Source organism: Hylobates moloch, unplaced genomic scaffold, assembly GCF_009828535.3.
Source record: "Hylobates moloch isolate HMO894 unplaced genomic scaffold, HMol_V3 SCAFFOLD_14, whole genome shotgun sequence".
NCBI classification, from domain to species: Eukaryota; Metazoa; Chordata; class Mammalia; order Primates; family Hylobatidae; genus Hylobates; species Hylobates moloch.
Genome location: NW_026652289.1, coordinates 82,112,529 through 82,137,974, shown reverse-complemented (window position 1 = coordinate 82,137,974; position 25,446 = coordinate 82,112,529). Strand labels below are relative to the sequence as shown.

At 42.1% G+C, this 25,446-nt stretch overlaps 2 protein-coding genes across 3 annotated transcripts in view; both read left to right on the top strand.

The window, feature by feature from the left end:
* ENTREP2 (endosomal transmembrane epsin interactor 2) overlaps nucleotides 1-25,446 on the top strand; it is a 268,948-nt gene that overhangs the window by 103,913 nt on the left and 139,589 nt on the right. The window lies entirely within an intron of this gene.
* Nucleotides 17,050-18,497, top strand: NSMCE3 (NSE3 homolog, SMC5-SMC6 complex component). Its single transcript, XM_032175904.2, has one exon. It carries the CDS (start codon nucleotides 17,167-17,169, stop codon nucleotides 18,082-18,084), a length of 918 nt encoding a protein of 305 aa, XP_032031795.1. The 5' UTR covers nucleotides 17,050-17,166; the 3' UTR covers nucleotides 18,085-18,497.

Below are 25,446 nucleotides of genomic sequence, written 5' to 3'. Positions count from 1 at the left end.
GAGAGCAAAGACTATTATCTCATGCTAAGAGCAAGACAAGGAACAGGCAGGAAGGAGAAAAAAGAAATACTTTTAAAAACAGGACACTCAATTACATAATAGTCTAAACGACTTCACTCTTCTATTTGGAACTTTGATGCTGGCGGCTGAGCCTTTCCTGTCATCCCCAGTCAGTGGCATGGGCTGAGCTCTGTCCGTGCAAGGAGAGCACTACAGTGGTGACCGTGGCCAGAGGACGGAAGCAGCGGTGCCAGCCTCTGAGGCTGGGGCTCCAGGACTCAGACAGTGTCACTACTGCTGCATTCCATTGTTCAAAGCAGGTCACAAAAGGAGTTCACATTTGAGAGGGTGGACAGATAGTCCCTGTCCCTTGATGGAAGGTTCAGCCCCCACATTTTGGTACAAAAGGGCATGTAGGGGGGAGATTGCGTTGCATCCATCTTTGGGAAAATGTAGCACATATGCTGTTATTTTCACTCTATTTTGTTATTGGAAAATAGAAATAAAACTGATATATGTCTATGAACCTTATGTCCAGCTACTTTGATAAATTCAGTGAGTCTATTAACTTATCTTTACATTCTTTTGAATTTTCTACATGTAGAATCACGTCATTTGAAAATAAGATAACTTGGGGTTTTTCCCCAATCTTTGTAACTTTTCTTTCTTTTTTTCTAATTGCACTGACTGAGACTTCCAGTAAAATGATGAAGTGACGATGGCAGCTTTCTTTGTTATTTCTTATCTCTGAGGCAACATTTTCATTATTTCACATATGATGTTTAATGGAAGTTGTTGTAGTGATTGTTTAAGTTCCTTTCTATTTCCAGCCTGCTAAATTTTGTTTTGTTAGTTTAAAAAAATCATGAATAAATACTGTATTTTATCATATGACTTTTCTTTTTTGGGGGAAGACCATATGAGAGAACTCTCTTATTCTGTTAATATGGTGAATTATCTTGATTGGTTTTTGAAGGTTGAACCAACCTTATTTCCTTGACTGAACTCAGCTTGCTTGAGCTGAATCTCTTGATTCTGTTTGTTAATGTTTTGTTCGGGATTTTTATATTGTATATTCATGAGGGAGATTGGCCTTTAATCTTCATTTTTCAAAACGTCCTTGTCAGATTTTTATATGGAGGTTACACTTCCTTGATAAGACAATGGGGATTAGTCCCTCTTTTGCTTTTCTGGAAGCATTTATTTAAGGCTGGTGTTATTTCTTCTTCAAATGTTCAGTGGAATTTACTAGTGGAGTCATCTCGGCCTGAAGTTTTCTGGGAAGGAAAGTTTGGAATTCCAGATTCAGAAGCTCCTAGAATTATTCAAACTTTGTGATTCTTCTTGCATCAGTTTTTCTTGGTTGTGTTTTTCTAGGAATTTGCCCGCTTTCTCTGTTTTTCAAATGTTTTGAGAAGTGCTGTATATAGTATTCTCTTTCAGTCTTTTTCACATCTGCAGGGAAGTGCTTTGCTATTGTTCATACTTCTGAGAGAGCACAAGAAAGCTGGTTGGGGAGTCCTGAGAGAGGCTGGAGCCCAGGGCAGGGATACTGCCAGGCTGGTACTGACATGGACAGCAAGAGAAAAGGAAGAAGCAAGTTCATCTCCTGTCCCCACTTTTCAGGCTCCCTCTATTGCCTCTTACGGAAGAACCCAATAGAACACCATCTAACAAAAGAAAACCACAGCTTAAAGAGCCCCCACTCCAGCATCAGGGAGCAGTGGATTTGAAATTGAGAAAACTCAGCTTAATTACCAGCACACCCTTCTGCCTAAATATTTTCAGTGTCTTCTTCATCTCGTCCCACCTGGAGGAGAAACCCTGGGAATCATGTTTCTTTTCACTCCTTCGCCCTTGTCTTCTGCTTATTCCTGGAGTATGCTGAGATTGGGGTTAGGATCTAACTAAAATTTTCATTATTTCATTTCAAGCATCCTCAAGAACAATTGTGTTATAACTTGCATTGATGTTACCATTGTGCATGAAGATTTAAAAATAAATATTACGTGATTCACTCTCACTGTTGATCACTGCACGCTGTCTTCTCCCTTGGACCCTTGTTCTGATCTGGCTCTTTGGTAGCGTATCCTGGAGTATTCGCAGAGCATATGCAGGGAAGCTCTGCTTCCTGACTGCAGGTCCAATCATTGATTTCTCTGTGGTTGCCTGGTGGAGGATTCCTCCTCAGTTCTTTCTTCTCCCTAGCCACTAAATGTTAGCCCATCATCTATTACTTTCCATGATTGCAAGTGAGAAATGTGATATTAGACTGGTTATTTCTTTCTTTTTTTTTTTTGGAGATGGAGTCTCTCTCTGTCACCCAGGCTGGAGTGCAGTGGTGCAATCTTGACTCACTGCAACCTCTGCCACCTGGGTTCAAGTGATTCTCCTGCCTCAGGCTCCTGAGTAGCTGGGATTACAGGCCTGCGCCGCTACACCTGGCTAATTTTTGTATTTTTAGTAGAGACGGGTTTCACCATGTTGGCCAGGCTGGTCTTGAACTCTTGACCTCAAGTGATCTGCCCGCCTCAGCCTCTCAAAGTGCTGGGATTACAGGCATGAGCCACCATGCCCTGCCCCTAGACTGGTTATTTCTAAAAGCAACATGTTCTTCCTGTCTGGAAGCTTATATGATTTTCCTCCCTATTCTGGAAATTCAGCAACTTTGTGAGGATGTGTCTAAATTCAGCATTTTCAGAACCCTTTCAATCTTAAGACTCAATTGGTTTTGTTTCTTTGGCATTTCTTTGTTTATTCTCTCATAACTTTTGTTTTCTCCCTCAACTCCTAGTATTTACATAGGATGCCTCCTGCATCCACCCTCCATATCTTGATCTTTAACTCGTGATTCTTAGTTCATTAACTTTTTGTCTTGTGTTGTGGAATATGTCTTTCATTTTATCTTCCTAAAATAGTAATTTGGTTTTTAGTGGGGACCGTTCTTTTATACAGTACCTCTACTAAATTTTTAAATGGAAAAAGTAGAGCATTTGGAGTTTCTCTTAGGATCCAGGAACAACAAAACAATAAAAAAATCAAGCATTTTTCTGTTCTGGCAGCATTTTTTGTGCTCTAATAGTATCTCCTCATGTGTTCTCATTGTTTATATTATATAGTCTATTTCTGTTTCTGTCATTAGTTCTGCTCCGTAGTAGCCATCTGTTCTAGAATTTGGCTGTCTCCTTCCTTCAAACCACTGTCCCTCTTAGGGGGCATGTGAGTTTGCTGTGCTGCATGGTTTTGGTGGGTGTGGAGTTTCCCCAGTGCTGGTTTGGGCCCAGCTGCAGGCTATGATAGCTAAAATCCCCTTGCAGGCCATGGTGGGTTGATAGAGATGGGGCTGGGCATGATGGCTTATGCTTGTAATCCCAGCTACTGGAAAGGCTGAGGCAGGAGAATTACTTGAGCCCAGAAGTTCGAGGTTACAGTGCGCTATGCTCACACCATTGCACTCTAGCCTGGGTGAGAGAGCAAGACTCTGTCTCCAAAATAAAGAAGAGATAGAGGCAGATAGGGTGGGATTGTTTTCCCTCCGCAGTTGCACTGGCAAACTACATTGTCTCTTCTCCTTATGGTGAGGGTGGGGATAGTCTTTTCAGAATCAAGTAGAGCTGAATTGTCCTCAGTACTACCCTGCAACTTCTCTTTCAAGTGTGTAGGACAGGCTCCCTCTCATCTGCTCCAGAGCTCCCAGATTGGCCAGCTGACCCCACTCTGGCCTGGGGTAGCTGCTTCTCACCCTGGGGTCTGCCAGAGATGCAGACTGTCTCCAGACTGCCTGTCCTTTGGCCCAGAGATTCTTGCTGGACTCTGGTCTTTGGTCCCAGCTCCCTGTCTGAGCATGGCCCTCTATCATAGGCCATGGGGAGCAACAGTGGGTCAACCTCTGGACACACCCCCATACCAGGCATCACCAGTGACCACTGGAGGAAAGAGAACATCTTGCTGGTTGGCCTGAGGCTTTCAAAGCTCATCTGTCCCCTGGCCATCACCATATTGAGACCAGTTGTAGCCAAGAAACGGTTAAAGGGTAGACTTGGATGTGCTGGAGGAGTCCAGGCAACAAGAACAGACCGGTATGCCTGAAGCCCTCTAGAGCCTCAGGTTAAAACCTCCTGTCTTCTTCCAAGCAAACACGGGACCAAGATTGTAGCACATAGTGGGGTCTCAAGAGTCAGGGATCAGCGACAGGCAATGTGGCAGGCATCTAAAACATTGAATTCATGAGGTGGGTGGAGAAGAGATGACTTGCTGAAAACAAGAACAATTTGAAGAGTGCTAGGGAGCTTGTGATAACCCCTGAGGTCCAGTGTGCAGTGGGAGAAAACTCCTTGTTGGATACTCACAATGCACCACTCACTGAGGACAGGCATCAAGTTAGGATGATGTATTAGTCTGTTTTTGTGCTGCTGATAAAGACATACCCAAGACTGGGTAATTTATAAAGAAAAAGAGGTTTAATGGACTCACAGTTTCACACGCTGGGGAGGCCCCACAGTCAGGGTAGGAGGCAAAAGGCACGTCTTACATGGCAGCAGACAAGAGAGAATGAGAACCAACTGAAAGGGTTTCCCCTTATGAAACCATGAGATCTCGTGAGACTTACTCACCAGCATGAGAACAATATGGGGGAAATCTTCCCCATGATTCAGTTATCTCCCACAGGGTCCCTCCCACAACACGTGGGAATTATTGGAGCTACAAGTCAAGATGAGATTTGGGTGGGCACACAGCCAAACTATATCACATGATGTCCGTGACATATGAGGATACATCTTTATAGCTTCCAAACAAATCCTGTCTTTCTAACCTACAGACTTTAGCTATCTGGGCAAACCATAGACCTTCCCCCTTTCTCAGGTCCCAGGTAACATTGAGATATCTCTTTGCCTTAGAGAGGGAGGCAGACTACCAACCTGCAGTCTCGCATTCTTGAGCTGTAGTCTACCTGAACTTGAGCAGCATTTCACGCTTACTTTCAAATATCTATAGATCTCAGAGACAGGTGGAGTGGGTTGGCACAGCTTCACCAGGTGAAGTCTGTTCCTCTTGTTGGGACTCCCTAGTCTACAGATGTCAGCTGGGAAGCTTTGGGGTGGCTTTTGGCTGCAAGTGGTATAAACCAATTCACACAAGCTTCAATAACGAAGGAAGTTATTACATCAAATGGCAAGTCCAGAGGGGGGCTGCCGCAGGGTTAGCTGGTTCAGCAGCCTCACAAATTCAAGGACCTAGAATCTTTCTAGCTTTCCCCTCTGCCAATTTCAATGTGTTGATGTGGTGGCTTAGCTCTACTCAGTCATGAGACAGTTGCCCCTGCTTGAGGCAGTACATGCAGATGCCTGGTATGGGGGTCCAGTAGAACGGGAAAGTTTTCCTTCTTTTTTCCTATAAACTTCTTTTTTAAGAGCAAGTAAACATTTCTCAGATGCCCCCAAAAATACCCCTTGCAACTCATTGGCCAGAGCTGGGTCACATGTCCACTCCTAAACCCGTCACTTATTGTATAACCTCCATTTTAATAGGCTGCATCATTTATTTATACATTTAGAAAATATCATCCTTACGTAAGACTAATCAAGTAAAACTGTACGTGGATAATAAATTACAATGAGTTCGGCAGAATTTCTATAAATTACATCTAATAATCACACCTAGGCACAAAGGATTAAGCATAACAGGTGTATTCATATTACTGTGTGAAATTTCCCAATACACAGCTTTTAAATATCCAGAATAATAACCATGTTGAATTAGGTAATTTGCTTAGAGTTAAATGTGGAAGGAAAATAAATGCATGAGATTATGAACCACTTGGATAATGATAAACAATTGAACAGCTCAAGAAAATTTCACAGGTACATTTTTAATGACTGGTTGAATCCTAGGAAGCAGTTAATTCATTAATACTTGCTTTCCCAACCACCACTCTCAAACATGTGGGATTAATAAAGTCTTAAATAAAAAAGTACTGCTTCTCAAAAAGGATGCCCAGGTTTATCCATGCAGATGAAGGGATGGTGTTGCCAACTTCAAGGGGCAGCAAACCATCAGAAAACCAAGCTCCTCTGCCTTTCATGCATTTTGAGGAAACGCCTTCCCATGGCGGTTCCCTGGCTGCTGGAAGCAAAGCTGCAGCCAGGCCAGCTGAGACATCACCAGGCAGCAGAGTCCTTCTGCTCTCTTCCTTCCCGATGAATGTGATTCTCACCTGCGTGGGGGGCATTGGCTGGTCTGTCATTCATAATCCAGGTGCTGACATGTGTCTGCCAGGGAACATCTTTGTATTTATAAGGTTGCTATTTTTTCCTGAGGTTACAGAGTCCATTCTCTCTTCCCAATATCCTGCCTCTTCCTTCCCCAGGCCTTCTTTGTACCTCCTTCTGTCCAACTGAGATTAAGCTTGTTTATTTCCTGGAATGCCATTCTTCCTTATTTTCTCTGTTCAAGGTTGTTGACAGCTCCACATAGCAGTCAAAGCATATCATGCAAACTCAAGGAAAGCAGCTGGGGAGAAAACTGAAGTTTCCTTTCACATTAGGTTTCTGGGGGCTCCTCACTCAGGGGGTCAGGGACTTTGTAACAAATGAGTTGGTCAGCCTCTCCTAGTGGAGTTGTCACTATGCTGAGCATGATTTACACGTTTTCAGAGAATTCGAGTAGAGCTATGTCTTTTAATGATCTAATAGAACTGAACATGGTAGATTGAAATATTTGTTTTTAATCATGGATACTTCAGGATCACATATATACATAACTCAGGGTTTTTTCACTGTGAAATGCAGATACATCAAAACAGAAATGTGAGAATTCTAGTTGAGCACAGGCTTTACTCATTTTAACAGTTTTTCATACTAAGGAAAGCAACTATCACATTTCTGCAATACCTCTTTTTTTTTTTTTCCAGGCGAGCAAAAGAAAGTCTAGATAAGAAATTGGGTTGCCCATGTACAAAGGACAAACCACCTGATTTTCTTGCTCCCTCCAGGTAGAAAGATACAACATCATTTCTCATGTTGATATAAAGTTTGTGAAAATAGTTTTTTGGAGGAGTAATAAATTCACTTGTCCACATTAACTAGCATCCCGTGTATGTGGATCGGTAGACTTAATTTTAAGATGTCAATGCTACCCAAATTGATCTGCAGACTCAAAACAAGCCCTATGAAAATCCCAACTGAGGCCAGGCGTGGTGGCTCATGCCTGTAATCCCAGCGCTTTGGGAGGCCGAGGTGGGCGGATCACGAGGTCAAGAGATCAAGACCATCCTGGCCAACGTGGTGGAACCCCGTCTCTACTAAAAATACAAAAATTAGCTGAGTGTGGTGGCAAGTGCCTGTAGTCCCAGCTACTCAGGAGGCTGAGGCAGGAGAATCACTTGAACCCAGGAGGTGGAGGTTGCAGTGAGGCGAGATTGCACCACTGCACTCCAGCCTAGTGACACGGTGAGGCTCCATCTCAAAAAAAAAAAAAAAAAATCCCAACTAAATTTTAGCAGGAATAAACAAGCTGATTCTAAAATTCATATGGAGATGGAAGGGACCCAGAATAGCCCTAATAATCCTGAAAAATAACAGAACTGAAACACTTATACATTCTAATTTCAAAACTTACTAACACTCTGCAGTAACCAGGCAGTGTAGCGGTGGCACACATCAACATACATACGTGATGGGCTGCAGTGTCTCCCCCAGAATTCAAAAGACTCAACCTCAGACTTACTGTGTGTGGAAATAAGTTATTTAAGTGGATTAAGTTAAAATGAGGACTTTACAGGGGGGCCCTGATCCAATAGGACTGGTATCCTTACAGTCAACAAAAGGAGGAAGAGACATCAGGGATGTGCATGCGCAGAGAACGGCCAGCTGAGAACACAGTGAGAACGTGGTCATCTGCAGGCCAAGGAGAGAAGCCTCAGGAGGAACCAAACATGCCGACTCCTTGATCTCAGACTTGGAGCCTCCAGAACTGTGAGGAATCACTTTGTTGTTTAAGCCCCGCAGTCTGTGGTATTCTGCTGTGGCAGCCCCAGGAAACCAGTGCACATGTAGAGCAATGGATTAGAATTGAGGCTCTAGAAATAAATTCATACATCTGTGGTCAACAGATTTGCAGAAAAGAGGCCAAGGATATCCAGCAGCATAACTGGAATGAGGTCTGTGCTTCTCCCTTTCCTCTGTGGGTCATGTTGTTGGGAGTCACTGGAAAAGTATGAGGCTGGCAAGTAGCAAGAGGCCCAGCAGGTTTTGCTTTTATGGCCACGGTGCACCAGAGGGCACACTGTCTACATGCCTGTTGAAGTACTATGAAGGGCCTCTTGGGGCCCAGGCCTCACAGGGGGCAAACTGCTTGCTCTCCCAACCTTGAGCCCTGGCAGCACTTAGCCTGCCTGTGAGGCTCTCCCGAAGAACGACAGCCTGGGACAGGGTCTTGGAGGACTATTCTCAGAAAAGGGACAGCTGTGGACTCTCTCAGAAGGGAGACACGAGCTTCTGCCAGCACAGACCCCACAAGTACCGCACAGTCCTTGCTTTTCCCAGGCCTTGGGAAGGGGCAAACCCTCTTCTCCGCATGAAGTTGCTAAGCTCTCACTTGTGTCTCAGGGAGGGAGGAACCCTGTACTGGATCTCTTCTGCAGATCTTGGAGAACCCATGGCCTCTGATTACCCTCCAGCCCTGAAAGCATGCTTGCTGTTGTTATTAGTCCAGGGGAGGGAGCTGCAGTGGGGTGGGGGTGGGATCAGAGAGGCGGGGCCTGTGTAAACCCAGCTCCCCAGGACTCCTACAGTCACCTGTTTCTCTCTTTATGGTTGTTATCTCCCTGAAGACCACCAGTTATGCATACATGGGGTCTTTCTTGTCTGCCTTGAATATTTTTATTTTTTCTCTAATTTATTTTTTTTTCCATTTCAATGTGTTCAGTTTTCTCATAACCTATCTGCATTGTCCCTGTCTGGATATTAGCTTTGTCAGCTCTCCTTGTGGACATACCTCTGTCCTGTGCATATCTCTACTTTAGGCTAAAGCGTAGTCTGGAAGAATGAGGTTTCTGTCATCTTGCATGGTATAGCAAGTGGGGAAATGCTTTGGGTTAAATATGGAGAACACAGCCACTTTAGAGTAGCAGATGCTTTAAGACAGGGGTCCCCAAACCCTGGGCTGTGGACCAGTACCAGTCCGTGGCCTGTTAGGAACCTGGCCACACAGCAGTAGGTGAGTGGCAGGCGAGTGAGCATTACTGCCCAAGCTCCACCTCCTGTCAGATAAGCGGCAGCATTAGATTCTCAAAGGGATGTGAGCCCTATTGAGAACTGCGCAGGCAGGGATCCTGAAACCACCCTCCCACTCCCGCACCTTCCGTGGAAAAATTGTCTTCCGCAAAACTGGTCCCTAGTACCAAAAAGGTTGGGGACCGCTGCTTTAATTTATATTCCAAGTTGTATAAAACTCCTTTCTGCAAAGGCAAATCACCAGATTAGCTCATTTGTACTTTTTTTTTTTTTTGAGACGGAGTCTCGCTCTGTGGCCCAGACTAAAGTGCAGTGACACAATCTTGGCTCACTGTAAGCTCTGCCTCTTGGGTTCAAGCGATTCCTGCCTCAGCCTCCTGAGTAGATGGGACAGGCACCCGCCACCAGGCCTGGCTAATTTTTGTATTTTTAGTAGAGATGGGGTTCCGCCATGTTGGCCAGGCTGGTCTGGAACTCCTGACCTCAAGTGATCCGCCCGCCCCGACCTCCCAAAGTACTAGGATTACAGGCCTGAGCCACTGTGCCTGGCCCATATATACTTTCCATATGGAAAAGCACAGTTCTTCATAATTTGTCTCTCCCTTACCCCTGTTGCCACCAACTAAAATGATGAGCACATTCCCCAACCACAGAACACTGGGAAGAAACATAACAAAAATGTCAAATTGTTTTCAATTCACCTCTCATTATATTCAAAACTCCTTATTGGTTTTAACCTTCCCTAGCTCCAAAGTCTCATTTCTTACTGCCCTCTTTTCTCCTGAATAATAGGATTGGCTACTGATTTAGCCAGACCTTGTTCACTTTCAAGTGACAGGAACCAACTCAAAGCAGATTAAGCAAAAGGAGATGCTCTAGTAATTTGTTATCTCCAGGAGTCTGATCTTGAACTCAGCATCCAGGGATTCAAATGGCAGCGTTAAGATTGTTTCCCATCTCTTAGATCTCTTTTGAGTTGGCTTCACCCTGAGGCAGGTTTTTCAGAAGCAAGGGCACAAGTGGCTAGGCTTATATTACCCTCAGCTTGTTAGCTCAGAGGAGCGAGAATCTGTCTGAATGTCCTGGAAGGATGCTGACTGAACTTCTGAACCAGTCACTGTGTCTGGCCTGAATCCTGTGCACTCAGGAAAAGAAGGCAGCCCTATACTAAGGTCTCCTAAAGGTAGGAAGAGGCTGTTTCTAAAGGGAAAGGATACAGAACAAAGGGGTGAGAAACCAAGCAAACGAAGAGAATCTTAGTGACCACTATCAAGACCTTGGAAGTTTGTAATTTTATAACTTAATAGGCCCTAATGATTTTCATAAGTAAAGGGCCCTGGATAACTGGAAGATGCATTTCTTGAAAAGACAGTGTGAGACCAGGCTTCTGGGCCAAATGGCTGCAATGCTTGGAAAGCACTATCTTATCAAGGCCCACCTCTCCACCCGCTTCCACCAGCCAAGGAAAACTCTGTTGCTGCTTCATCAAAATATTCATTTATGAGGGACAAAGTGTTATTAGGTAGTCTACCATGTGACCTAAGCAGGAGGGATCTTTGCTATGAATGAATATATATAACTGTTGTAAATGTGTGGACACGAGGGACTTTATTGCAACCATTAAGATGTCTGGATTGCTTTTCCTGCTGTCTACCCACCAAAATAGTATTTGCCTCCCAACTCCCTTGCTCACATGCTGCACATTGGCCCACTTTCTTCCACTGGAAAAGGCAGAGAACATCTCATATGTGGTGGCTACATGCTTTGATCATTGCCTTTCCTCCTAAAAAGTCCTCACCTGCTTCTAGCACTGTGTTGCTGTTAGAAAAATTAAAGCCTTTTTCTGATTCACAAGAAATACCATGAATGAAGAGGAGAATTTAGTAGATAATAAAGATGATTAGAGTTTCTTGGCAGGCATTTGCTATCGAAAAGACAAAATAAAACATTTAATTACTATAAACATCTAAAGAGCAATTTGTAGTAGGCATTTCCTTGTTCTTTGCACTTGAAATCTTAGCTAGCTTAGCTTTTGCCTCAAAGACTTTTGATTTTTTCTTTTGGGTCTAGTAATAAAAGCATGAAGGTCATTAACATAAAGTGTTTGAAAATGTTTTGCTTTTTTAATGACTTGTCTTTGTGATTTCACTGCCTGAACAGAAAGTCACAAATGCCATATTCGAATCACACTGAATGTACTGAACATGTGAATGTGCATAGCTGCTATGGCATAGTGTCACTTTGAAGTTAAACTTCATTGAAAATATATTTTTCATTCATCTCCCAAGCAAGAAAATCAGGGTTGATTTTTATTTTTAAAAGCAAATTAACTGTAATAGCACCTTGATATATATATTTCTTTCCAGCCCTTTTGATTTCTGTGTACATGTGTTTTGCTGCAGTGAACATTTCTCATCATTCTACTGAAAGATGGCAGAATATTCTGCCCGCCCAAAATATGCCACTTTGGCATAAGGATTACTTTGAGCTAAAGGCACTTGAAAAATAGCAGATGCAAGAAGGGCATTTGAATTTCCTCTTTTCTTCCTGAAAACAGGAGATAAAAACTCCCATGTGAAAAAATAGCTTTACTGTACCAAGAGGAAAGAAACATTTCTCAATGGGGAGTCAAAGCCAAGTGAATTCTGTACAAACAACTTTGTTATAATAATTATCTCCCTTTATCCTCGCCACATAATTGACTTTTCCCACAATTACCTCTCTTTGTTCAACCAAATATAAAAGCATTTAGGTTTTGCCACCTCTTTGGGTCTTCATTTCCCTAACAAGCGCTCCTATGTCATGTAAAACTTAAATGAAATTGAATGCTTTTCTCCTGTTAATCTATTTTTTATCAATTTAAGTCTCAGGTCCAGCTGGGGCTCTTCGAGGGTGGAGGGAAGGTTTTGCCTCCCCTGCAGTATATACAGCTTTGTGTAGTCCTCAAATATTTTCCTTAACAGAAATCCCTGGAAAGAAGCAAACTGTTATCAAACTACCCTGCCAGGCACTGTGCTAGGTACTGGGTAAACCTATCTCACTTAATCCTTTGATGCCAGGTTTAGGCCTCATTTTGTTGACTTGGAGACTTAAACGTGGAGGAGTGTCAGTAGCTTTCCCAGTATCATACAGGTTTCTAATGTTAGTCCATCGATCCCAAAGCCCTTACTTTTTCAAGGACACCATGTCTATGTTTGCTCTGAATCAGTATACAGTTAAAAGCCCAGTCTCTGGAGGCAGATTGGCTGTGTTCAGATCTCAGACCTACCACTTACTTGCTGTAGAGCCTCAAAACTTAATAGTCTCCTGTGACAGTTTATTTGTGAGAAGAGAAACATAATAAATGCACATGCCTCATAGGTTTGTTGTGGGGATTAAATGAAGTCATACCTGTAAACCACCTGGAATAAGGTCTGACCCACCATTCACTTTGTATAGTAGTCCCCCCTTATCTGTGGAGGATGTGTTCCAAGACCCTCAGTGGATGCCTGAAATCGTGGACAGCACCAAACCCTAAATACACAATGTTTTTCCCTATGCATAGATACATACTGTATTAGTCAGGGTTCTCTAGAGGGACAGAATTAATAGAAAAGATGTATATATGAAAGGGAGTTTACTAAGGAGTATTGACTCACATGATCACAAGGTGAAGCCCCATAATAGGCTGTCTGCAAGCTGAGGATCAAGGAAGCCAGTCTGAGTCCCAAAACCTCAAAAGTAGTGAATCCAATAGTGCAGCCTTCAGTCTGTGGCTGAAGACCCTTGAGCCCCTGGCAAACCACTAGTGTAAGTCCAAGAATCCAAAAGCTGAAGAACTTGGAGTCTGACGTTTAAGGGCAGGAGGCATCCAGCATGAGAGAAAGATGAAGACCAGAAGACTCAGCAAGTCAAGTCCTTCCACGTTCTTCTGCCTGCTTTTATTCTAGCCGCACTGGCAGCTGATTAGATGGTGCCCACCTAGATTGAGTGTGGGTCTGCCTCTCCTAGTCCACTTACTGAAATGTTAATCTCCTTTGGCAACACCCTCACTGACACACCCAGGAACAATACTTTGCATCCTTCAATCCAATCAAGTTGACACTCAACATTAATCATCACATGAACCTATGACAAAATTTAATTTACACCAGGAGCGGTGGCTCACACCTGTAATCCTAGCACTTTGGGAGGCTGAGGTGGATGGATCACTTGAGGTCAGGAGTTCAAGACCAGCCTGGCTAACATGGTGAAACCCTATCTCTATTAAAAATACAAAAAAAGTAGCCAGGCATGGTGGTACACACCTGTAATCCTAGCTACTCGGGAGGCTGAGATGGGAGGATCTCTTGAACCCAGGAGGCAGAGGTTGCAGTGAGCCAAGATCGTGACACTGCACTCCAGCCTGGGCAACAGAGCGCGACTCCATCTCAAAAAAAAAAAAAAAAAAAAAAAAGTTTAATTTATAAATTAGTCATAGTGGAGATTCACAATAATTAATGAGAAATAAAAATGAAATCTTAAGCCCTCCAGCTGACTGAACAGACCCCCTCTTGGCCAAGGGGACCCCGAATAACCTTGGAAACCCTCACCTGCTCTAAATGCCATTAGGCTTTCTTCCCTAAGAGCTAAACGGAAATCAGCCCTTTCAAAAGACTCCACTGCTGGTATAAACTGGTATAAACCAACCACCTGATGCTGCCCCTCCCTTTTGCAGTTTTGGCACAACTGACCAGCAGTTCTTCCTGGTAAAAGACCACCAACCATGGAGTAGTTCTGGCCAGTCTATGGAAGACGTACAGTCAGGGTTTTCATGTCCTCTACTTCGCCTTTTGATGTCAGAGGGCTGAAAACTCCTACCCTGGATCATGCTAACACTGCCAATTTTGGAATATGGGTCCCAGGGAGAGACATGAAGTGCAATTGCGCATGTGCACATTTCTCCTTGCATAAATGTTCATGACTCCTCCTATAGCTTATTAAATGTGTATATTTGGCCACCCCATTCTGCATAGATTCCTGCTCCCTTTGCCCTCCCTTGAAGTGTCTGTTTCTGGCTTCTAGCATGAGGTTGTGCTTCCCAGCCTGTTGGAATGGCCACCCCACAGACTGCAACCCTTTATGAGAAATAAAGCTCTTTCCAAATTTATGAACCTTGTCATCCTTCAGTTGACACTAACAATAAAATAGAACAAATATAGTGTAATAAGTTATATTGTGGTTTCTCTTTGAAAATATCTTAATATTTTCGGACTGTGGTTGACTGCAGGTAACTGAAACCACAGAAAGTGAAACTGCAGACATGGAGATGGAGCAGCAACTACTATATAATCATTGGCTGTTGTCGGTTATATTTATTGTTACTAATGTTAGTATTGTTAGCACCACAGTTTCTCCCCAAATATCCATGACTTCCGGTATCAATCCAAGGTGGAATGTGGGTCTCGATGACTTCATGCAGGGCCTAAACGTCATTCTAATACTCTTATGTCTGCATTTTCTCACCTGCATTCCTCTGGACAGAGTGTAGAGAGATGTTTTGAGACTTAAAAACTGGCATCTCTTCTCCTCTATTTTGAGTAATGACAGTCGGCTATCTAGGTAAGAGTGCTGCTGGAGGACACTGCTGATTGTCACAGTAATGGGGGTAGTCTGACTGGCGGACTGCTTGGTAACGTACATGAATACCTTAGCAAGAAAGAGCACTGAAAAACCAGCCCAATTGTTGACAATAGCTTTTATCTAATTTTCCACTTTCCCCTTATAGCTTGGTCACCGAACTTTTTTGACTCAAGGTACTGTAGCAGGACAAGCCACAGACAAAATCTCTCAGACACCGAGTTGTAGAAGGAAGGGCTTTATTCAGCTAGGAGCATCGGCAAGCTACTGCCTTAAAATCCGAGCTCCCCGAATGCACAATTTCTGTCCCTTTTAAGGGCTCACAACACTAAAGATTTTACATGAGAGGGTCGTGATTGATTTGAGCAAGCAGGCAGTACGTGGCAGGGGCTGCATGCACCGGTGGTCAGAGAGAAACAGAACAGGGCAGGGAGTTTCACAATGTTCTTCTATACAATGTCTGGAATCCATGAATAACATCGGTTTCTAAGTTATGAGTTAATTTTTAACTACTGGGTTTAGGCCAGGCAGGCCCAGGCCTGGTTTCGGGCCTGGCACTGGGCTGCCTGTCTTTGGTTTTACTTCCTTGTTGTTTTTTCTTAAAACAGGTACTGCATATAAAACAATATAAAACAATATGAGAGGGTCTCTCTCTTCCCTCAGTACAACATCCACATCCTGCAGTAGGGACCTTTTGCAGAATTCTAGATGGCAGGAAGCTTCCATGAACCTAAGTCCAAATTTTAATTTGCAAGGAAACTGAAGCAGATGATTTTCTCACTGTAAAAAAAGAATGCCTTGATAATATATTTGTTTTTCGTAGTAGGCCTTTGTCATTAAGATTGATGCCTGAGGATATAGTTGTATCTTGTGTGGAACAGTAAGTTATTACTCATTGCATACCAGATTTTAGCATTCTTGCATTAGTTCATGGAATATGATTTTACATTTACTATTGCAGTTCCAGTGCCATTATCAGATTGCATTTTCCTACTGAATTACAAACAAAAGTGTTATGCTACTAACATTTAACAAAATTTTAATAAGGTTGTGTTTGATGCTATTAGTCAGATAATGTGTTCTAAATTGCTTTTCTTTGAATATATTTGCATTAAAGAGGAACTCAGTTTGGTTCTTTGAAGAGTTTATCCACTTTCTGGATAGCTTTAAAAAGACACAGAGGGAAATTCAGTTTCTTCTTTGCAAGTCAATAGAGAAGAAACAAATTCGCTAAGATCTATAGAAGTAATGGCAGCAGATTGCTGATAGTTTTAGTTAATGAAATGACTCATTTTGGCTACTTGAGTTGCACAATTAAAATAAACAGTAGAGACTGTATATCACATCATAGATGAGAGATAAATACCCCAGTGTTCTCTTTTCTTTCTCAAAGCTAATGTGTTATGAAGAAATTAAAGAGCTCCACATTATTGCAATTCTTGATCAGTGATGCCCAAAATTAAGTGGTAATCTCTTGAGAGTGCACGCTTGTTTGCAGCATTCCTCTTACTCATTTCTGCTAAAATTGTGGTTGTGAGCCGAAAGCAGTTGTTTTCCAAAAGATAAACCCATGTGACCAAGCGAAAACATTTACTTAATATCGACACGTTTTGTGTGGTCTTCTCATAGTTGTCTAGCTAAAGGAGTTTAATGCAGAGAATATAAATACGGAAATAGTGAAACCGAAGTCCTGCTTGCGCGGAAAGCCTGCAGCCGACTTTGGTTTTTAACAGACTCCACGAGGCATTAGAGAAAGTAACTGGGGGCAATAGGATGGAGGGTATGAAATTGGGTGGAGGTACGAAAACTAAGAGCCCTCTGGGTCTTTTATGTCCTTCTACATTTTGTGTAGAAATAAATGCTTTTACTTTACTTCCACGGTCGGCCCTTCCTCTTCATCTTTTTTTTTTTTCCCTCACACATTCATCCTGTGAATTCTTTCCGTTTACAAATGCTCCCGATTTAGAAACTCATAATACTGTCTGTAAAACTTGCCTGAGCCTGTGTGGTCTGAATTTAGCGACACACTTGTTTAGGAGTTTCGGTTCTCGCTCTCTGCTTGCATGGTTTGGTAACAACACTTCTCTATACTAAAAATCATCGCCCGGGCCAGCAGGGCTGCACAGAAAACGCTGCTTCTTTTGGTACCCGCCGCAGCCGCGCAGGCGCACCGCCCAGCCGCCCTGACGCAAGGCGCAGGCTTCATGACGCAGCACGCAGTCTCAGTCCCTCCTGGGGCCCCGCCCAGGTACGGGCGTTAGTGGGTCGCCGACCCACAATCCCCGCCGCGGCTGCTTGCCTACCGGAGTGTGCGCCAGTACCTGCCGCCGGGAACATGTTGCAAAAACCGAGGAACCGGGGCCGCTCTAGCGGCCAGACCGAGAGGGACAGAGACTGGAGCCATGGCCGAAACTCTGGGGCCTCGCGGGCCGGCGAAGACGCCCGGGCCCCCAGAGACTGCTTTGCCGAAGAGGCCCCAAGCACGTCCCGCGGGCCGGGCGGCTCGCAGGGGTCGCAGGGCCCCTCGCCTCAGGGCGCCCGCCGTTCCCAGGCCACCCCCGCCGTGGAGCCCAGGACCCAGAAGCAGCTGGAGCTGAAAGTGTCCGAGCTGGTGCAGTTCTTGCTGATTAAAGACCAGAAGAAGATTCCGATCAAGCGGGCCGACATAGTGAAGCACGTCATCGGGGACTACAAGGGCATCGTCTTCCCCGACCTCCTCAAACGGGCCGCCGAACGCCTCCAGTACGTCTTCGGGTATAAGCTGGTGGAACTTGAACCCAAGAGCAACACTTACATCCTCATCAACACCCTGGAGCCTGTGGAGGAGGATGCCGAGATGAGGGGTGACCAAGGCACGCCCATTACGGGCCTTCTGATGATCGTCTTAGGGCTCGTCTTTATGAAGGGCAACACCATCAAGGAGACTGAAGTCTGGGACTTTCTGCGGCGCTTAGGGGTCTACCCCACCAAGAAGCATTTAATTTTCGGAGATCCAAAGAAACTCATTACTGAGGACTTTGTGCGACAGCGTTACCTGGAATACCGGCGGATACCCCACACTGACCCCGTGGACTACGAATTCCAGTGGGGCCCGCGAACCAACCTGGAAACCAGCAAGATGAAAGTTCTTAAGTTTGTGGCCAAGGTCCATAATCAAGACCCCAAGGACTGGCCAGCGCAGTACTGTGAGGCTTTGGCAGATGAGGAGAACAGGGCCAGACCTCAGCCTAGTGGCCCAGCCCCATCCTCTTGAAAGGGGGATTCAGAGGGACCCCCGGGACAAGGGTCTGAGACCCAGAGGCACAGTGCAGAGGAATGGGGGAAGGGAGAACGAACCCAGGGAGCATATTGCTGTAACGCTTCAATGTGTGTAGCTTTAGGATGTGTTTGCAAAGTTTTGTTTTTTTAATGTTGTGTTATTTGGTTCCAGATTTTCATCTATAAACAAAGGAGCATTTGTTTTGATTTTACTCTTTTTGGTATAAAAAATTTTGCTAGCTTAGTAAAACGAATTGCAAAACTTGACTATGATCTGGAACAGATAATGCAAAAAGGAACACATAAGTAAGTTGCTTTGGTGCCAAGAAAATTAAAAAGCTATTATCAGGTCTCCTAACTACTCCAGTTTGTAAGGAAAAATAAAAGTCTTTATAAAATTTAAAAAAACGTAATTGCCTATATTCTTATTATGTTAACCTGTTTTATTTTGCTATATTTCCTACATATATAAGTAGTATGCATGGTTCCAAGCAATAAATGTAATGTATTTTCTCAAAACAGCAATTGTTTATATTCATGGTTACTCAGCTCTGTTGCTAAACACGTAGTTCCACTTAGTTTTTTTCTTCTTGCTACTCTAGTTATTACAATAAATACTGTATTTTTTAAGCACTTAAGTATTGTGTGTTTTTTAAATCGTGGGTCATGAGAGAATTTCATGACTGGAAATCAGCATCTTAAAATTTTGGTACATATTAAGGTCAATGTTGTTTTGTAGAAGTTGTTTCACTTTTGTGTGAAACAAAATCAGGATCATGAGGTGAAATATATTTCTCGCTGTAGATCTCAAAAAGGCTTATAAAACAATAGCGTAACCATTAACCATGCCTCTTTGGGAATCGGACTGCCTGAGTTGAGATCCTGACCCCACCATAACTAGTATATGAATTTACGTAGGTTCCTAAGTTTCTATGTAGATGTTTCTTGATCTGTAAAATGGTTTTAGTCCCTGATGTGGAGAATTTTACTTGTTATTCTTTAATGTTTTTATTTTTTATTCTCCTTGGTCTGGAGCTGCCACTTTTTAAATATAACTTTTCTTTATCTTTTTTCCAAATCATTCCTAGGAGAGCAATTCCCTGTTCAAAAGATGTATTCCTCTAGTCTGACTCTATTTTATGGGGAAATATAACGTGTATGGTTAGTATAGCCCACATAGAACGTAATAGCAGGACATAAGATCTACCTCTTAGGGAGTTAGGTATAGGGAAAAGGGTATGGGTCTTGGGGCTGTCTGGCAAACTGAATTTGAATTATGGCTCATGCTAACTTGTCAGCATGGTGGTTGTGGGAGTAGGTTTTAAGCTCTCTGAATCTCAATTTACCTGTAAAATGAGAAAAATAATAGCTATATAATAGTTTTATGCACTAAATGAACTAGAAGAGTTCATAGTCCCATTGTGTTCCTCCATTATGTGTAGCAGATGCTGTTTTTAATGCAGAGATTCAACACGTTTTATTCAGTGGGTAAATAAGTTAATTGTCTTAGGGGGAGGTGCTGCAAATTAACCTTGAAATAAGGCAAACATTTTTCACTCGGGGAAAAAAAGTGAACTTCATCAACACTGGACTGAATGTCATTTAAAAGAGTCTATAGTGAGTATGGAGGAATGTGATAGGTTACTGGGTTTTATTTCATTCTGTTGAATTGGGATTTGCATTTGTTTCATCAGTGGAATATGTTTGGCCCTTACAGGCATTTCTTCTTGATCTGCATTTTATTTCAGTGTATAAATTCCTTCCTGCCTCCTGGTCCCCTTACCTCCCTGACTCAGCTTTCTCCTCCTCATGCCCTCTGATACTCGCATTCTCACCTGTATAATAAAAATTATTACCCAGCAGTCAACCACCAGTTGTATCTGAGGCAAAATTCCCCCGCTTTTCTCAGAGGTGTTGGCAATTTACCATCGATAATCTTGTTTCAAATTTTAAAATGTGAAACATCAGAGGCCACATCAAGGCCTTATATCTTTTCCTTCTCACCCTCCCCAGAGGTAACAAAAGTTTGTGGCTATCGGGCTGTTGTATGACTTTATAATTTTACTGTACATGTATATATACATAACCAATATAGAGTTTTATTTTGTGGGCTTTCATGATTTATATAAGCGGTGTTACATGTGTCCTTATGCAACTTGCTGTACTCACTCACCATTATGTATTTGAGATTCAGCCATGTAGATATATGTAGACCTGATTCACTCATTTTAATTGTTCTTTTATGGGGGAAAGATAACTATCCATTCCTTAATGTCTAGACAGTTAAGGTCTTTCCAGTTCTTTGAGATTTGCAGGCATTGTACAGTACTACTTTAGGCACATGTGTGAGTTTCTCCAGCCAGAAACAAATGGAGCAATCAGGGACTATTGCCAAGCTGCTCTTGAGCTTGTGTCAAGTTACACTCCCACCAACATTTTATACAGTTTTGTTTTGTTTTTGTTTGCCAATCCCTCAACCTTCACCCCCTGTGAACACTTGGCCTTTTCAGTATCTTTTCAGCCATTCTGGTACAGTGTGAAATGATAATTTATTACGGTATTGACTTATACCTGTTGCTTACTAGTGATGTTAAGTATCTGCCTATGTTTTGCTCTCCTTTTTTACTGTCAGATTTCATGTCTTAGACCTATTTCTATTGATTTGTAAGACATCTTTATATGTTCTACATGTTAATCCATGGTCTGCTCTATCTATCTAGTGCAAATACCTTCTCCCACGTTTTCACTTCTTTTGGTCATACAGATCATTTGACCTTAATGTGTTAATGATCATTAGTGTTTATAAGAGCTACATTTGTGTATAGTGCTTTAAAAAATTCCTCTAATCCTAAAATTGTAAATATGTTTTCTGCATTTTTTCCCTAAGTGTTCAAAGTTTTGATCTTCACATTTTATGCTTTTAATCTGCTTTTGTGTATGATGTGAGGTATGGAAATAATTTTTGTATTTTTCCTATATGGATAGCCTAGCACCAGTTTTTCATCATTTATACTTTCCACACTGATTTTTGACACTCAGTATTCTATAGCAATGTCCCATGTATAGATAAATTTATGGCTAGGACTGAATTGGTTTATTTGCTATCCATTTGCAAATACCATACTATAATTCTTTTTTTTTTTTTTTTTTTTTTTTTTTTTTTTTTTGAGACACAGTCTTGCTCTTATCGCCCAGGCTGGAGTGCATTGGCACAATCTTGGCTCACTGCAATCTCTGCCTCCCGAATTCAAGCGATTCTCCTGCCTCAGCCTCCTGAGTAGCTGGGATTACAGGCGCTCGCCACCATGTCCGGCTAATTTTTGTACTTTTAGTAGAGATGGGGTTTTGCCATGTTGGCCAGGGTGGTCTCGAACTCCTGACCTTAGGTGATCTGCCCCCCTCAGCCTCCTAAAGTGCTAGGATTACAGGCATGAGCCACCTTGCCCAGCCTATAATTCTTTAGCATCATATGCCTGTCTTCTTTTTCAATTCTTAAAGCCTTTTATTTTAGTCTTTTTTGCATTGGCTGAAAATGCAATATATTATCGAAAAGAAGCAGTTACAGCAGGCTCTAAGGATGTTTCTGATTCCTTATTCTTGATTTTAAAGGAAATAATTTTTAAGTTTTGCCATGGAGTGTGATGTTTGCTGTTAGAGTTTTTTTCCCCTATAAATACCTTTTATTGGCTATTTAGTTATCCCTTCAGTCCTAGCTTGCTTAGAGATGTTCAGAAAAAAAAAAACTATGAATGAATTTGGATTTATATATGCTCTTTATTCACCTGCTAGTATGGTTAAAATGTCTTATTTACTCTGTAAATTTGTTTTTTGGGGCATATAATTTGGTGTAATAACACAGAGTTTTCTGATATCTAAACATTCTTGCATTTTGGAGACAAACACTTGTTGATAAAATTTTTAAATACATATAGCTCAAAATGTATAATTTTGCATCTTTTGACATAAGGGGGGATTAGTCTTTAATTTCCCTATATTATCATTATTTTTTAGGTTATGCTAATTTACTTAGAGATAACCTCAAATTTACAGAAAAGTTGCAAGCCCAGTGCAAAATAATTTGTTCCCTGAACTATTTAGTTCTGTTTCTTTAGTCTCCTTCCTATTGCCAGTAGTTCCTCAGTCTTTCCTTGACCATCATGACCTTCAGTTGAAGAATATGGGCCTGTTTTCTGTAGAACATCCTTCAGCTGGGGTTTGTCTGCTGTTTCTTCATGATTGGATTTGAATTATGCATCTTTCGGAAGAATATCACAGAAGCAATGCTGTGTTGTTTTTGGATCCTATCAGGTGGCACAAAATTTCAATTTGTCCTGTTATTTTGACACTTTGATCACTTTGGTTAAGGTGGATTTCTGTCATGTGCCTCCACTGTGAAATTTTCTCCTTTAAGGTAAACAAATAACTTGTGTGGAGACACTTTGAGACTTTGTATAGACCCATGGGTCTCTTATTATCATTAACTTATTATCTAATCTTTTATCACCATTACATATTTCGATACTCAAATGGTCCCTGATTTGGCCAGTGGGAGCCCCTTAAAGCTGGCTTTTGCATCTTTAACATGCCCCCAACGTCATTTATTGAGCATTTCCTTACTTGATAGCACAAAAAGAGAGGGAGTTCTTTTTTTTTTTTAGACGGAGTCTCGCTTTGTCGCCCAGGCTATAGTGGATTGGTGCAATCTCGGCTCACTGCAATCTCTGCCTCCTGGGTTCAAGTGATTCTCCTGCCGCAGCCTCCCGAGTAGCTGGGACTACAGTCACCCGCCACCATGCCCGGCTGATTTTTTGTGTTTTTAGTAGAGACGGGGATTTCACCGTGTTAGCCAGGATGGTCTCAATCTCCTGACCTCATGATCCTCCCACTTCAGCCTCCCAAAGTGCTGGAAATTATAGGCATGAGCCACCACGCCTGCCCAGGAGTTCAGACTTTAACTCTCCCTGCCCTAGGCCTGTAGTTAATCCTTTTCCTAAAGAGATCTGGTTTCTTTTGGTGGAGAATGGAATTCAGAAACAAGATTGCTAGGTTTGCTCATGCCTCCTGGAAATATCATTGCTTCCAGCCTTCTAGGTGACGAAGTTATAGGATATTTATCTATCAGTCATCTACACAGCACTGAAGACTATGAGATTACATTGATACTGCCATTTGCATTACAGCACCACTGTGTGTATTCTGGTTTGAGAAACTCAGCACCTATTATCTTTACCATATTTACTTATTTGATTAATTCCCCTTGTAAATAACCAATCCACTATCCTCGCTGCCACACCATCCCACGTGGGTGCGCTTAGCTTCCCACCTGGGCTCCGATGTCCCACATAATTGGCTTGTCTGTGCAGTCACCCACTACCCATTGCTAGGGCTCTAACCCCACTCAGGTGACCTTGGCCTCTCCCAGGACATGAAACTTGTTCTGTCCCACTTAACAGCTATTGCACTGAATTGTTCAGGAAATAGAAAAACTTCTGGTCTTATAAATGCATTGGGAAACTTGCCTTTTGCCCTATTACTGGAAGATTAGATGTTTTCGAAAGTTTGGAACAAATCTACCTGTGAAAGGCTGTGGGCCTGGTGTTTTTTGTGGGTAGATTTTTACTGATATTTTTGTCAAGATTATGTTCAGGTTTTCTGTTCTTTAGAAATTTGTTTTGGTCACTTGTATTTTCTAGAAGATGTTTTCATATATTTTCTGATATAATTAGTGGAAAGCATTTCTTAGTATTGTCCTTTGATTTAAAAATAATTCTTTTACATCTTTTTTAGAGAAAAAACTCAAACTTCGTTTTTCCTCTGCTCTCACACCACAACAATCATCAACACAGAAGAAGACTTCTGTGATCAAATATGTAGGGGGTTTCCCCTACGGAGGAAGCAGCAGACACCACCTGGGTGTCCTCCAATTCAGTTCCAACACTATCTACCTGGAGATAGTGTCAGATCCCACAGGATGGCTCAGTCCCCAAGGCTGCCCACCCTCAAGACACTAGTCAAAAGTCCGGGCCTCCGGAACTTTTGACCAATGGTCTTCAAGTTGGGGTTCTGATGATGTCCTCTTTGTCAATTAATTTGTCTTCTTTGTCCTCTTTGTCAATTAATTTGCAAGAGCAGTCCACACAACTCAGGAAACACGTTTACTGGTTTATTATAAAGGGTATTGCAAAAGATACAGATGAAGAGATGCATAGGGCAAGGTATGGGGAAGGTGTGTGGAGCTTCCATGCCCTCCCTGGGCATGCCACCCTACCGGAACCACCACATGTTCAGCAGTCTGGAAGCTCTCTGAACCCTGTCCTTTTGGGTTTTTATGGAGGCTTCATTACATAGGCATGACTGACAACTGTGCAGAAATGTGATTGGACAAAAACGCACACGAGCTAAAGCCAGCAAAGCCTGTCTGCTCAGAGTTTTCTTGGCCTCTCTGTGTAGTATTCCTTCCTCTAGGGTTTGGCGCAGGACTCTTTTCTGAAATGAGGGTCTTTTGACCCACAATCAGAGGCCTGACTGGGGCAGATGAAAGAAAGACAGGAGAAGGTCAGAAAGAGAGATTCTGTTGCCTGAGGCCTAAAGAACCCCAACAGTATAACGAAGATTATGGGAGTTAGGAAACAGGAGCCATGGAAGGAAACCAATATGTATATAGCATAACACCATGCATCTTTGCTTATAGATTCTCAGTCTTTCTTTTTGTACTCCCAGAATTATTTTTTGCCTTCGCTCTTTTTTTTTTTTTTTTTTTTTTCTGGAGCCATTTGTGCTGGGAGTTTATTTATTTTATCAGTATTTTCAAGAAATTTTGTTGTATTGATCTTTTTTATTGTTTCCCTTTTTGATTTAATTACTTTATGTTTCCTTTCTTTTTACTTTCCTTGGGTTTACTTAGTGTTTCTTTTTTTTTATTTCTGGAGTAGATACTTAGTCAATTGATTTTCATTTCTAATTCATTTAAGGCAATATATTTATCTTGACAATATTACTTATATTTGATAAATTCTCAGATGTATTTTTGTTATATTCAATTCTAAATATTTCCTAATATCTGTTTTGATTTGTCTTTGATTCTAATTGCAAGTGAGTGATCTTTTTAAATTTTCAAATATTTGGATTTGAACTATGCTTTTTGTTGTTGGTCTTTGATTTTTTAAAAAACTGCTTTGAGTGAGATAAAATGTTGCGTATAAAATCAGTTTTTAAAATATTGTAACGTGCTCTTTGGCCTAATATGTGGTTAGTTTTTTGTATGCTCCAAGTGTCCTTTAAAAAAGAAGTGAATTCAGTATGTTTTCTTTTTGTCTTTTCCTTTTTAGAGATAGAAGTTTGCTTGTTGCCCAGGCTA